The sequence below is a fragment of the Equus przewalskii genome, unplaced genomic scaffold (assembly GCF_037783145.1).
Source record: "Equus przewalskii isolate Varuska unplaced genomic scaffold, EquPr2 ChrUn-13, whole genome shotgun sequence".
In the NCBI taxonomy this organism is placed as follows: Eukaryota; Metazoa; Chordata; class Mammalia; order Perissodactyla; family Equidae; genus Equus; species Equus przewalskii.
Genome location: NW_027228750.1, coordinates 10,054,555 through 10,069,613, shown reverse-complemented (window position 1 = coordinate 10,069,613; position 15,059 = coordinate 10,054,555). Strand labels below are relative to the sequence as shown.

The 15,059-nt window shown below is 39.7% G+C and overlaps 1 protein-coding gene and 1 long non-coding RNA gene across 10 annotated transcripts in view; one reads left to right on the top strand and one right to left on the bottom strand.

The window, feature by feature from the left end:
- AKNAD1 (AKNA domain containing 1) overlaps window positions 1-15,059 on the bottom strand; it is a 57,577-nt gene that overhangs the window by 27,167 nt on the left and 15,351 nt on the right. For 4 of the 9 annotated variants that reach the window (XM_070607826.1, XM_070607820.1, XM_070607823.1 and 1 more), the window contains 5 exons: window positions 13,060-13,175; window positions 7,097-8,188; window positions 5,014-5,053; window positions 4,710-4,855; window positions 4,552-4,614 (listed from right to left, as the gene is read on the bottom strand). In XM_070607826.1, coding sequence (XP_070463927.1) covers window positions 4,552-4,614; window positions 4,710-4,855; window positions 5,014-5,053; window positions 7,097-8,080 — 1,233 coding nt within the window. In that variant the 5' untranslated portion in view covers window positions 8,081-8,188; window positions 13,060-13,175. Of the gene's footprint in view, window positions 1-4,551; window positions 4,615-4,709; window positions 4,856-5,013; window positions 5,054-7,096; window positions 8,189-11,935; window positions 12,134-13,059; window positions 13,460-15,059 lie in introns of those variants that run through there. The other 5 variants (XM_070607818.1, XM_008523487.2, XM_070607824.1 and 2 more) reach the window with 3 other exon arrangements.
- On the top strand, window positions 12,149-14,535 carry LOC103553076 (uncharacterized). The gene is made up of 3 exons (XR_545386.2): window positions 12,149-12,488; window positions 12,910-13,027; window positions 13,165-14,535. It is a non-coding gene; the product is annotated as an uncharacterized lncRNA (long non-coding RNA).

Here is a 15,059-nt window from a genome sequence, read left to right as displayed (position 1 = left end):
CCATGAGATGTTCTCCATCCTTTATTTGTTTCCCTTATTAAGCTCTCCTCAATTACTCCAATGGAGTAAACCATCTAGTTCCTGTCAGGACACTGACCGATAACTGTAAATCTCACAGGTAATGCTCAGGTTTCTAAACTAGGAGGTGGAAGGATGTGAAACCCCTGACTAAAATGAGGAATTTGGAAAGGCTAACGAGTTTGAAGAAAGATGCCAATGTCGGATGAGATAGAATTTTCAGTAAGAGTGGGATATACACATTTACTAAAATAAACTCAAAATGGATCAAAGACCTAAAAATTAGGCCTGAAACAATATGTCTGCTAGAAGAGAATATCGGCAGCATACTCTTTGACATCAGCTTCAAAAGAATTTTTTCGGACACCATAACCCCTCACATGAGGCAAACAATAGAAAGAATAAACAAATGGGACTTCATCAGGCTAAAGAGCTTCTTCAAGGCAAGGGAAAACAGGATTGAAAGAAAAAAAAAAGCCCACTAATTGGGAAAAAATATTCACAAGTTATTTATCCGACAAAGGGTTAATCTCCATAATATACAAAGAACTCACACAACTCAACAATAAAAAATCAAATAACCCAATTACAAAATGGGCAGGGGACATGAACAGACATTTCTCCAAAGAAGATACACGGATGGCCAATAGACACATGAAAAGACGCTCATCATCACTAATCATCAGGGAAATGCAAATCAAAACTACACTAAGATATCACCTTACACCTGTTAGAATGGCAAAAATATCCAAAACCAAGAGTGACAAATGTTGGAGAGGCTGTGGAGAAAAGGGAACCCTCATACACTGTTGGTGGGAATGCAAACTGGTGCAGCCACTATGGAAAACAGTATGGAGATTCCTCAAAAAGTTAAGAATAGAAATACCTTATGACCCAGCCATCCCACTACTGGGTATATATCCTAAGAACCTGAAATCAGCAATTGCAGAAGCTCTATGCACCCCTATCTTCATTGCAGCATTATTCACAATAGCCAAGTCATGGAACCAACCTAAGTGCCCAGCAACTGATGATTGGATAAAGAAGTTGTGGTATATATATACAATGGAATACTACTCAACCATAAAAAAGGACAAAGTCGTCCCATTCACAACAACATGGATAGACCTTGAGAGTATTATGTTGAGTGAAATAAGCCAGACAGAGAAAGACGAACTCGGTATGACTCCACTTATAGGTGGTAGTTAACGTATGGACAAAGAGAACTGATCGGTGGTTGCCAGGGGAAAGGGGGGTGGGGGGAGGGCACTAGGGGTGAAGTGGTGTAACTACAACATGACTAATAATAATGTACAACTGTAATTTCACAAGGATGTTAACTTTTATAACCTTAATAAAAAAAATAAATTTATAAATAAATAAATAAATAAATAAATAAACATTGTTCACATATGCTTATCTACAAAATGTGAAACTAAGCTAAATCAAACAAATGGTTAGTGCAAAATAACTTAGCCTTATCAGAATTGGATAAATCTATTTGTACTAACTTTGAAAGATCTCCAAGGCAAATTGATGGGTGAAAGAAGCAAGATGTAGAGTAAGACATATATGTTGTATGTGTTATTATGGAAACATATATATAACACATATATGGAAATATAAGTGCATAGAAAATGTAATGGAGAAGTACTCCCAAACTATTAACCATGTTTCTGCGGTTATCTCAGAGGAAGAGATTAGAAATAGGGAGTTGGGGATAAAAGAGGGACTTTCTGGTTTACCCTGTATTTTTATTTATTTATTTTTTTTGCATTACATTAAATCTTTTACAAAAAAAAAAAAAAGAGTGGGATATCCAAGTGAAGATACAAACATTTGGAGCTATAGATGAGAAGTTAGGACTAGTTAGGAATTGGTAGCGAAAATGGCAGTTAAAGCCATGAGAAGGAATTAGGTGTTCAAAGGAAAGAAGAAATCCAATTATGAACTATAATTTAGGATCTTGGAATTTAACTTGTGTTAAGTCTCAGAAGAAGATAGGGCAAGTTTTCTAGCCATAACTATACATCATTTAATTCTCATAAAAACTCTGAGATGGGAGTCTAAGATTGTACAACCAACACATAAAACTAAGATTTCTGCTCCAAAATCCAAATGCTTTCTACTATGTGGTGCTGCTCATGCTGAGATGGTTAGGTTTAGCCCTGTCCAGCCTTCTTCCAACACTGAACCAAATGGGCCTGGACCTCTCAGACCAAGGCTGGCACTGTGAGGGGTCATCCTTACCCTCCTCTCAGTCCCAACACAAATCCCCACACACCCTCTAACATCAGGAAGTAACTTCCTGAATCAAGGCCTCTGGAGGCTCGTGCCTTGAACCAGTTCCGTCTGCTTTGCTCGGCCCTTTAAAATTCTGGGTTCTCCCAGTTCCCGAAAGCCTGGCTTTTTGGAGATCCCCTTTGTCATTCACCCCTTAACTTCCGTAATCTGGCTTCCATAGATTCACCACTTCATTGAAACCAGTCTTGCCAAGGTCCCCCATGACCTCTTGGTTGCCTTCCATCCAATGCACATCTTGCTTCCCTTCCTTACTCCAACAGCAGATGGTGCGGCCCCCTCCCCCTTCTTAAAAGCCTCTTTTTTCTTGGCTTCTACAGCTCTGCTCCTTCCAAGTCTGCCTTGAACTTTCAGGTCACTCGTCATCGGTCTCCTTTGTGGACCTCTTTTCCTTTACCTGCTCCTGGTTGCTGTTTCCCATGATCCTATCCTTGGATTTCTTCACTGCTTACTCTGCATGTTTGCCTAGGCAGTCTCATCCACCCCATAGCTTCAACCCACAACTATACCCAAATTTACATTTCTGACCCAAAAAACTCCTCTGAGATCCAGGTCCATTGCTCTAATTGCCTACCAGACCTCCAATTGGATGTCCCATAGGGACCTCAAAATGCCCCAAGCTGAACTTGACATCTTGCCTCCTGCCTGCCTCCCATACCCATTCTGAACTGGATCTTCCACTTTTATTCCTGACCTTGGTTGCTCACGCTAGAAATCTGGAAGTCAGCCAAGCCTCTTCCCTTCCTTTATTCACCCCTTTCAGTCTGCCACCACTTCCTTAAACCCTTAGATTTGTCCTCCTCTCCATCCTCATTGCCAGCCTTGTTTCAGGCCCTCATAACTTGTTGCCTGGGTTATGGCTTCCTAACCAGTCTCTGTGCCGACAGTCTTGCCCCCACGGTGCTCACCATTTCTCAACTTTAAATCCTCCATTGTTAGCACATCACTCAACCTCGGGATAAAATCTAAACTCTTCAGCATGGTGTAAAGGCCTTTCATGATGTAGTCCTCATCTACCTCCCCAGCCTTCTCCCTTCCTCTTCACCACATGTACCCTGAGCTCCACCTGGTCAATTACAGTGCCATATAGTTCCTCACACTATCAGCACCTTCTTGTGGGCAATTGCACCTGCTGATTCCTTTTCCTGGAGCATCCATATTCCCCCTATAATGCCCAGCTCATAAGTCACTTCCAGGAAGCCTTTTAAAGTGCCTTGCTCTAATGGGCAAGGGTGAGCCTCTTCTAGGCTGCCGTTAGTATCATCTGTAACAATTCTCAAGCTGAATTTGTCTGTTTACCAGTCTGTTGTTCCTGGGAGACTATAAACTGCTTGAAAAAGAAATAGTTTCTTCATCTCCAAATCCCTAGTGCCTGTTACAGAGTCTGGGACATAGGAAGTAACTGATAAGGCTTTGCTGAATGAATGAATGAGTTATTTAATTACTCTGATGAATGAACGAATGAGTAATGACCTGTATCTCTTAACACTCAGGTCCTCCTGGTTTTTGTCTATGCTGTCTGGTTTCTGAAGCATAGGCTGCCCTGAGCTTTGCTTGTGTCCTTTACGTCAGGATTTCTGACCCCCTGCCTTGTTGCTGACCCAATGGCCTAAACTACATCTTCAACTTCGCACATTTCTGGCTTTACCAGTCTCAGCTTTTTGCCCCATTGCCATGCTCCACCCCCACTTCCCACGATCCTGGCACTAATGAACACGGCTGTAATGGTTACAACATAAATAAGTGATTTGATGAAATGCAACAATAAGCAAGGATGTGAAAGTCAAAGAGTTTGATCTGGAAAGCATAGCTTCAAGATAGAGTTTAAGTTTTCAAAGTTTTCTATTTTGAACGGCCAGATACTGCCATCTCTATAACCTGCACCCACAAGAACCCCCAACTATGGACAGGCTTGCCCTTTGTAACAGCTGACATGTTATTCTCTCGAACCTCCCATGGTGTCAGATTTACTATGGGGTGACTGATGACAAATAACAGTCATAAGGAACAGATCCCCTGAGAAAGAGAGAGGGCTAAATACACATAGAAATAGAATTTTAAGCTCTTTTAGCTTGTGTAACACAAAGATAGTTTAGTCTTCAGCAAGAAATATCCTGCCAGAGCATTTCCACTCCCACCAGTGTAGAGAAAACTTGGGGTTACGAAGTCATTTGTATTTACCCATGGCGAATTCTCTAATAAAGATTTAAAAAACTGGATAAAATTTATTACCAGCCTCTTGTCTTGAAAACGATAGGAAGAGTCCTGTGCTATGCTTTTGGAAAATTCTTGTATCTGCAGTGAAAAATGCAACATTTCATTAATGGCATGGTATCTTATGTTTAAACTTGGTTACTTTTATTGTTCATAATAAGCTTTAAAAGTATTACTTTAGTCTTCAGTTGATCAGTCTGTTCTTTTAACTTCTGACACATCTGTTTCCCTTGGGATAGCTTTTGAAATATACAAGAACTTGAGGAAGGGTCTTTCTGAGAAGCTGATGACAACTTAAAGAGACTTGTCTCAGGTTTTAGTCCTATATAAGAGAGAATAAATTTTGGCCACCATTCATCCCAACTCCATTGCAGTTTTATTAATTACTGAAAAGAGAAGTCTGTGTCAATCACCACCAATTGTTATTAAAAAGTTTTCAAAATGTATATCTAAATCAAAGAAGTTTAAAAACACGAATACCTGTGAGATGTTCTTGGTGGATACGTATTGTGGGTTCCATCTGCACAATTAAAGGATAAGAAAACATTACTGTTGATACTGATCAACGACGCCATTACTCAGAATGACCTGATGTTATGGTCATTGTGGAGGCAGCCCAGTATTGCATCAAAAGCTGGGGCCCTGATGCCAAGGTTGAATTCCATTCTGGCACTTATCTGCCGGGTGACCCAGGGCAATGACTGCATCATCGTTAACCTCAAATTCCTCAGCAGTACAACAGTAATAGAATCTACCTCATAGGATTGTTATGAGGATTAAATGTTAAGTATTTGCCATAATATTTGGCACATGGTAAGTATTCAATATCTGTTAGCTGTTACTACTATCCTATTTGATACTACTCCATGGAATGCTCAAACATTTCTCCTAAAACTAGACCATAAGATCCACGAGGGCAAGGACCATTGTTGAGCTCATCACCAGCTCTATTGCTGGTGCTCTCACTAACACCAAACACACGACAGCTGCATTCTGGACAGTAACATAAAACAGTATGCATTAAGTTCCAAAACGTGTGTCAAGATAGTAATTGTTTATACAGGACGCGTTTCTACTCACCACAGGCTAATTGGACAGGAGTTTAAACTCCAAAGTAATTCACCATGAGGGTCTCCCATTGTTCCCAACACATAAAGTTCAGAAACACACTAGCGCCAGAGAGCTAAGTGGTAGTGGTCAAACTAGACTAAGGTTATTATGAGTACCTTAATTATATGATGGATATGGAGACGATAGAGTCCAGTTCTCCAACCTGAATTGACAGGACTAGAGTAAATCAGACGCCTGACTTCAGACTCCCACTGCCAGAGGGAGATGAACCTGATATCCATTCTGCTCCTACTAACAACACCGGGGCTCTGAGAACTGTGCACACCCAGAGGTGTTCTCCTGCAAGCAGAATGGGGAACCCTGAGACTTCCCAATGTCACAGGGTGCAGATTTCTCCAAGACTTAGAGAAGCATCCCAGTCAGGCCGGGGGTGTGTGTGTGCATGGGTTCTGCTGAAACTCCCCAGAGCATTCAGTTGAAAGAGAAGGGAGTTAAAGTATGAAGGGGTGGAAATGGAAACAGAGAGTGTTGTTCAGTCCAGGATGCCCTTCATATAGGGCTTAAAAAAAAAAAAAAAGCGTATAGTCCTGGAAAAGTGCCAGAAAACTAAAATATATACTTTGATCATTAATATGAATTTTCCCAGCTACTGAACCTCAAATAATCGACAAGACCCTGAGCCTCAGCATGTTGGGAAGTTGGGTAGGTAGATGGGAAGATGGGGAAAAGAGAAATAATATACATTAGGCATTAACAAAATTAATAGTTACCAATATAACAATCTTGGAATAGGTTAAAAAGATCTTAATTCAATCCAATTTAGCATTAATAACTAAGGGCATAACATATGCCAGACCCAAAGCCAGGCCTCTGGAGGAAGTTAGGTAATGGAAAGATAAAGACAAGATTGCTGCCCTCTAGTTTTCAAATCTAGTGGAAGCAACAGATATTCCCAAATTATTATGATTCACAGCAGGCTGAGATAAACGCTCTGACAGCATACGGAAAAAACAAGGATGAGAAAGATTGTCACTGGGGGGACCTGAAAAATTCTGTGGCCAACGGGGACTTGAAGGAGGCCATGAAAACGAGCAGGTCTCTGGTAAGCAGAGACAGGATTTTCCATGTAAGGCAGGAGCTCAGAGAGTTCAGGGCCTAAGGAGAGGTTGGGGGACCAGCCAGGTAACTGAGGATGACTCCTGGGGAAGGGGCCCTAAGTTTAGAAGGGTAGGATAAAGCAAAAATAATGGGGAAACTCAAATTCCAAGTCAAAGAATTTGGATTTTATTCTATTATGTGTTGTTGTTAGTCTGGCCCCTGATCTTCCCATGAGGACGCTCCCTGAGCTTCTGAGAGGTCAAGGCACTCAGCCAGAACTAGAACCCAGAACCTCAGAGCTAGAACTCAGTTTCATGTGCCTTCCAAAGACACACACTGATACAGATGAGTGGGGGCCCTGATTATACATTTCCTGGAGACTACTGTTACTTACCTCTATCTGTTCCGATGGTTCAGTAGTCTTCATTTTCGGCTCTTGTATTTCAACACAATTTGACCTAGACATGTTTTCTAAAATATCTTGCATAATAGCTGACTTATATCTCCAGTTAGGAGAAAAGTTGGCTTGTTTATCTATTGTAATTGGTTCCTCAATTATGCTACTTTTAGGGATTTTTACTTTGGGAGCAACCTTAGAGAAATCAGAGAGCAGGCAATGAACTTGATCTTGGCCATGTTTAAACCCATTGCCTGAACTTGCTTTTTCAGTCTGCTGTTTCTGGGGTGTCTGCCCTTGGCAACTTTTTTGTTTATCACTTGGACTCTCGATTTTAGTTGGAAAATTTGACTTTTCTTGCTGGCTGCTGTCTCCAGACAGCTCTTCTACATCAGAGCTGTTTCCTTCTGTCGTGGTTGGAGAACAAGTGGGCTTATTGCTGTTTTCATCATCCGCTTTGGGGTTGAGTTGGTCAGTGAGTTCTGGGGTTTGTTCTTTTGGCCAAGAATGCTTAACATACTGCAAAATAATGTTTTTACTAATAGTTTCATCAAAACTGTCAGCATTAGAGATCTCTGGGAGAGTTTCACAATTAATGCCTTGACCTTTTAAGAATTCCTCTTTAGAAAGATGATGAAGTAAAATATCAGAAATGTTTGACTTTGCAGGGTGTCTTTTATCAGCTGGAATATGAAGATTTACGGTGCATTGTTTCTCTTCATCACAGTTTTTGTTGACAGCATCTTCAGTCATTTTATCCAGAGACATGGCCATGTCTTCGTTCCTGCAAGTCTCCTTATGTGGAGTCTTTTCTTGAGGGTCATCTATCGCTAAAGTAATTTGATTTGAGACATCAAGGACGTCATTTTTTGAGGTAAAATTGCAATCACTGTATATCTTAACTTGGGAGAAATCTCCATCATAAGGCAAATCCTCCTGTTGCTTAGAAGTTGTATCTTCTGAGAAATCGGCTTCATCCATGTATGTGCAGCCTGACCTCCTTTGTCCTTTGCAGCCTGGTCTTGATGTTCTCAATTGTAAGAGTAGATCTTCTGGTTTTCATGGATTGTCTTCATTGTGTGTCCCATTCTGTGCAAAACGAGAGGAGCCTCGTTGTTAAATATATCGGAATAATGTGTGTAACTATGCTTATCCTGGTGTCTATGCCAGAACAAAATGGATGCTTCTCATTTAGAGAAATTCAGTTATAAACATGAAGGCAGAAAGCTCAGTCAAGAGCTAACTCATTCTAAATACCATATTAACATAATTAGTGGTATATAAGCAAGGAATTCAAAAAAGAGAGGGGGCAGGTTTTAAAGTTTTCATTCATTAAACTTTGAGGGAGACATTGGTCTCTAATTAACGACTAAATATTTATCAAATTTTTAATATAAAAAATTTTAATATATTTAATATATAAATATTTATGAAATGTTTATCTTAGGAGATGCTATTTGGAATTTCTTCTGAAAAGGGAACTTGGGATGCAAGTAAAGGATTGATTTTTTAAAGTACCGTGGCAGTCCCCTGTCCACACATCACTGGTGGGCCTCCATGTTGTGTGGCACTGAAAGTTGGCTCAGTGCAAACGAAACCACCATCCTTCTCTGTTCTGGTGCTTTTTCATCTGTCCCTCCAGACATTCTGGTCCCCTTCTCCTGATTTTCCCTCGTTTGTGGGAGAAAGGCACAGAAAGACTGACAGAAATATGAACAAGGAATAAAAAGGCCTTTTGAACACCTGGAGGCTAGTCTGCCACTAAGCATCCCTCCTCTGATTAGAACCCAGGCAGAACCCAGTCAGAGAGGCTGCCTTGCTCTGAGCAGTCACAACAAACTGCCACAGTCTGGTGGTAGCAGTATAATTTGGGGATACTCCTGAAAATGGTCAGAGCAAAACCAGCTGCCATTTGGTATGTCTTTTTTCTTTTAAATAAAACTGAAAACATCCATTTGGATAGCTCTTCTTGATTTGTGAACATTCAGGACAACTCCCTTTAGAAGTAGTGAAATTTCCTCCGGTTTTAGGCGGAGTAACTGAGGCTCTGACTCAAGCAGGGAACCCGCAGTCACCGGCCGGCCTCCCTTGCTCACGTAATGACGGAGTTGGATGAGTGGATCTCTGAGGTCCTCTCCCCATCTATGTTTTTATGAGTCTGTGAACTTGTGATTTATTAGGCAGCCCAAAAAGCTAAAGTAATATGTTTGACCAAATAATTGAACTAAATTCTCCAAGAAAAAAGGAGCACAAACTAAATGTGGTAAAGACATCTATAAAGCATTGTTCAAAAATCTTAATTTATAGATATGTACCAATGTTAGAGAACTCAAGTCAAAAAGACATTTTGTTTAAAGCAGTAGAGATAGATGAAGAGAGAGCAGAATCACTATAGGATTACTTTTAAATCATTTACAGTATCTAATATTTACTGTCAAGTGTGGTATATCTTCATGAACAGAATTACAGGCTGCTCCAACCCAAGTGGAGGAACCAGGGAAATCTTTCCCAGGAAAGTCAAAAGCCCAGTGGGAGAGCAGGAGATGCAAGACCTGGGTTTGAATTCTGGCTTCTCCGCTCATTAGCTGCATACCATCGGGCAAGTTACTTAACTTTTCTGAGTCTTAGTTTCCTCCTCTGAAAAACAGTAATAATAATACTTAGTTCACAGGTTTGGTAGATGAACATGAGATAATGCACGTGAAGCTCTTGGCATGGTGCTTGGCATAAGTGAACGTTCAATAAATGGTTGTTTAAAAATGAAAGACGAAACCAATCTCAGTGCTGGAATACTGGAGAATGCCCGGGTGCAGAAGGCTGGATACTCTTTATCTACGGGGATAGTTAAAGGATAAAGGAAGAAATGGCATATATCATCTCTATAAGGGCTTTAAAACTATTTTTAAAAATCTACCTGTAAATGTATACAATGTTTGATGGTGAAAACTATCACTAAATAATTTTAATAAAAATTTAAATGTTTAATAAAACATTGTCTAAGACATCCAAATGGCCCACAGGTACATGAAAAAATGCTCAACATCACTAATCATCAGGGAAATGCAAATCAAAACCACAATGAGATATCACCTCACACCTGTTAGAATGACTATCATCAAGAAGACAAGAGACAACAAATGTTCTCGAGGATGTGGAGAAAAGGGACCCGTTGTGCACTGTTGCTAGGAATGTAAATTGGTGCAGCCACTATGGAAAACAGTATGGAGGTTCCTCAAAAATTTAAAAGTATATGTACCCCTATGTTCATCACAGCACTATTCACAGTAGCCAAGACATGTAAACTATTCAAGTGCCCATCAACTGACGATTGGATAAAGACGATGTGGTGTATACATGTACAATGGAATACTACTCAGCCATAAAAAAAGACAAGTTCATCCTATTTGCAACAACATGGAAAGACCTGGAGGGAATCATGCTTAGCGAAATAAGCCAGACTGAGAAAGACAAACACCAGATGACTTCACTCATATGTGGAATATAAACAAGCACATGGACAAAAAAGCAGTTCAGTGGTTACCAGGGGAAGTGGTTACCAGGTGGGCATAGGGGGTGAAGGGGAGCACCTCTATGTGGTGACAGACAAGAAATAACGTACAACTGGAATTTCACAATGATGTAAACCATTATGAACTCAAATTTTTTTTTAATTACAAAAAAAAAGAGTTAAAAGTAGATCTACCATATGATCTGTCAGTTCCACTTCTGGGTGTATACCCAAAGGAAATGAAAACAGGATCTCAAAGAGATATCTGCGTTCCCATGTTTGCTGCAACACTATTCACAACAGTCAAGATGCGACAACAACTTAAGTGTTCATCAGCGGGTGAATGGATAAAGAAAACGTGATAAATATGTATACAATGAAATATTATTCAGCCATGAGAAAGAAGGACATCCTGCCATTTGCAACAACGTGGAGGGACCTTGAGCACAATAGGCTAAGTCAGCCAGAGAAAGACAAGGGCTGTATGATATCACTTTTATGTGGAATCAAAAAGCCAAACTCATAAAAAGGGAGAGTAAAATGGTAGTTACCAGGGGATGGGGTCGGGGAGGGATAGGATAGATATTGTTTAAGGGCACAAACTTGCAATGAGTAGTAAATAACCCCTAGAGATCTAATGCACAGTATAGTGAATAGAGACAACAATACTGTGTTATAATCATCAAACTTGCTAAAAGATTAGAACCTAGTTATTCCAAACACTAAAAAGAAACAATAATTAGGTAACATGATAGAGGTGCTAATTATCGCTATAATGGCAATCATATCATGATATACAAATGTATCATTTATACACATTAACATGTTGTACACCTTAAAATTACACAATGTTATATGTCAAATATGTTTCAATTAAAAAAACGTTGTCTAATTTTTGAGGGAAAAAAAGAGAATCTTTAAGTGCCTACAGGGAAAAGAGAAAAGAAAGATGAATTCTAGTCTTGTAGGACTTTTAATGACCTAAGCTACAGTCCCAAACTCATCTCATGCCTTCCTTGTATCCTGAGGTGCTTATTGCTGAGCTCTATGAACTTCTTGCTAAGGAAAAAAAGACCCTTTGTTAGCCAGATCCTAGTTTCTAAAGTATCATTCCATTTAAACTGATAAAATTTAATTTTTGCTATGACTCTTAAGAAAAAAAGAGAGATGGCCAAGATAAGCCAGAAACCTGAGAAACTCTCTCATTACACACAGGAAAACAGCTTCTGTTATTATTATTGTTATTGTCATTTTTTTATGTCCCTGCAAACTATCAAAAGGATTTCTTCTGTAAAAGAACAATCTACATCCTTAGCGTTGTAACGAACCTCTTACAGGCAGCTGGAAGGAACTGGAACATCTCCCCACGTCAATACCCAGCTCAATCTTGAAGTTCAAAGGCGCATCCGAAGAGATTCTGGTCAGAACCCAACAGAATCTTTCTATAGAACCTGATTTGGTTTACTGAGTTCAGGTGAGCACATTTGGGGCCACGACAGCTTATGCAGCTATACTGACCATTATGTGCTCAGCAATAGCTCACAAATCACCCTGAGCATGAGCACTTTGAGTAAATGCAGCCAGCACCTCCCAGGGACCCAGCCCTGTGAAAACACTTCAGTCTGGGCCCAGAGCAGGGGTGAAGAGCAAGGGGCTCACTATGGCTCTTCCTTGTGTGGTCTACGTTAGTATGAAGTCTGAATTTAGTGTTGAAGTGCTGACTTAAGCTCACCAATTTGCCTAGTGTAAGAGAAGAAGGATAACCATGTTGGGATGACAGGGAATTTGATGGAATCAATTAAGAGTGTCTATAGATGGGAAAACCAAAACTCCTTAGTGATTAGAGGTCAAAGATGATCAGTGAATCACTGTTTCTGGCTGGTAAGTGATATTTGTTCTATTCACTAAGCCCATTTATTATTATTATTGTTACCATTATTATCTTAGTAATACAAATGGTATTTATCATATCGGTGGACTGTCTCCATATTCAAAGGAAAACTGAGGAGCCATGTGCCTGTGACAATCTCTTAACTTCATCCCCAATACCCTCTCTTCTGTGTTTAGACCTCTGGTACCTCCAGGGTGTATATGACCAGAGGTAGAGGAGAAAGCAGGCGTTGTTTCCATGCACCCTCCCCTGCCTCCTCCACTAAAGTACCAGCCACTTAATACTCTCAGGTCCTGAACCTCACTCTTCTAAGATCAACCCTACAGACTGTAATGAAAATAGGATTTGACTCTTGGAGGCAATGATTCAACATCCAAATTCTTCTTACTCCTTTATACGTGTATCATTAAGAATGCGAATAGATGACAGTGGGAGCTTTAAGTACACGATCCAACAATATTTTGTACTGCGAAAAGCAATGTGCTGCTCTGAGTCTTCAACCAACACCCGCTTCAGTCAACACAAAGAGGTAAGACAACAGCAGTAGCAATAGAAACTCACCTCCTTCTTGGGGTCTCTGGACATCACGGAGTGAACTGGTCGAAGGGCCTTGTAATACAGAGGAGCAATCCTTTAATTCCAAATCATGTTTCTTTTTTTTAATAGTTGGAAGTCAGCTGCAAATGAATAATAGAACAATAAGTGAGCTTCAATGTCATGGTGTGTCTCCTTCTGGGCTTCCTTCAATTGCAAGAAATCAGCCTTGAAGACCACATAGCGAACTTCTGATGTGATCTAAACTTGTCTTTATTATTTTTTTAATCTTTTAAGAGCATTCAAAAATACTTAGTTTGACTCTGTTTTAATTTTCAAATTCTCTCCCTCTATTCCTAGCTCAAGATTTCTATTTACCCATGAAAGCAAATAGGAGATGGTTCAGAATAGCATGTCCTTAGGCCACGCCCAGAGGTCAGGTATTTGTGGATTTTGTATCCCGTGTACCGTGTTTCTAGATTAAAATATTTCCAAAGGTAATGTGATACAAGCTCCCGCTGCAATGACTGCATTTGATTACACTCTGGTAATCCTACCAGCTAACTTTATCTCAGAAACGTGGGGTGCCCACAAATGCAATGTCTGTAACTGTATCCATATACTACTCAGCGTGGGAGTCTGGCTTCATCCTGTTATTGCTGAGTGGCAGAAGGAAGACACTCTGATGGAGCAACAAATCAACCCAATACTCCCTTGGGAACCAGATGGATATATTATTTATAGTCAGTCTTAGAGACATAGGCCTTCTGTGAACGTGCATGAATTTGATGACCAGCTGTTACAAATTATTTATCCTGAAACTATTTTAAAAGTCAGAACAAAAAATCTTTGAAACTGTGAACAAACCAGTATTTGGCAAAGCTTCTTCTCAGTGTCCTACCAGCAGACTTTGCCGATTTTTCTTGCCTTTTGGGGGTCAGCACTGTCTTTTTATCCAATTTTCCCATTGATATAGCCACGTAATCATCACAAGTTGTCTAATTTGTACAGTAAACCATGGACCTTTGCTGTACTTTGGGAACCTTTAGAAAACTCTTACCAATTGATGTTCTAAAAATACTTCTAATGACAAATTTGAAAAGACACTGATTTAAAGAAGTATATATATATATTTTTTTAAATCTCATCCCTTCCTTAAACTTTCTAGTATAAGTTTGGCAACCTCTGTCTGGAGATAAGAAGGGCCAGAATATTTTAGGAAATTTTTTTCTCTTTTATCTAAAGACTTATCCTTCTCTCCCTGACCTTCCATCCCCTGCCTAAAGAAGGAAGACTGACCTGAAATTATAATTAAAAAATAATAATAAGGAATAAAATCTCGAACATATTGTACATTGATGCCTGATCTGTGCTCCTCAGAATGATTTCTAAAAGTTACCATTTTGACTAAAAGTTTGTCCTTGCATTAGAAAAAAAAAAAATCTAAAGGATGACTCCCAAAATCTCTCTGTGGTGTGATTACAGAAAATAAATTTTATTTTCTTATTAGAGCTGTTCCTTCATTTATTAAACAAATATTTATTGAACACACCTACTAGGTGCAAGGCACTATGCTAGGTCCTGGATTGAAAAGGAAATACAGAAATTGGTTAGGAGTGTGGACTTTGGTGCCAGACTGGGTTTGTAGCTTGGCTCCGCTACTCTCTAGCTGTGCATTTTGGGCAAGTTGTTTAACTTCTCTGTTCCTCTGTAAAATGTCCATCTCTACATTGTCTGTCCATCCATTTGTTCGTCTGTAAAGCGAGGATATTAATAGCACACATAGGGTTGTGAGGATTATGGGAGTTAGTTTTTTAAATCATCACCTACATAGCACTTACTATTTGCCTTACACTGTTCTAAGCACTTTACAAATATTAATTCATTAATTGCATGCAAAGGATTTAGAATATTGTATATTATAAATGGCGGTAAGTGCTATGAAGGTTAGGAGAAGGAAGGAAAACTTTCTTGAGAGAGGACAGGCAGGGAAAGGCTCTCTGAGGACCTGTTTTTCAACCTGGAGC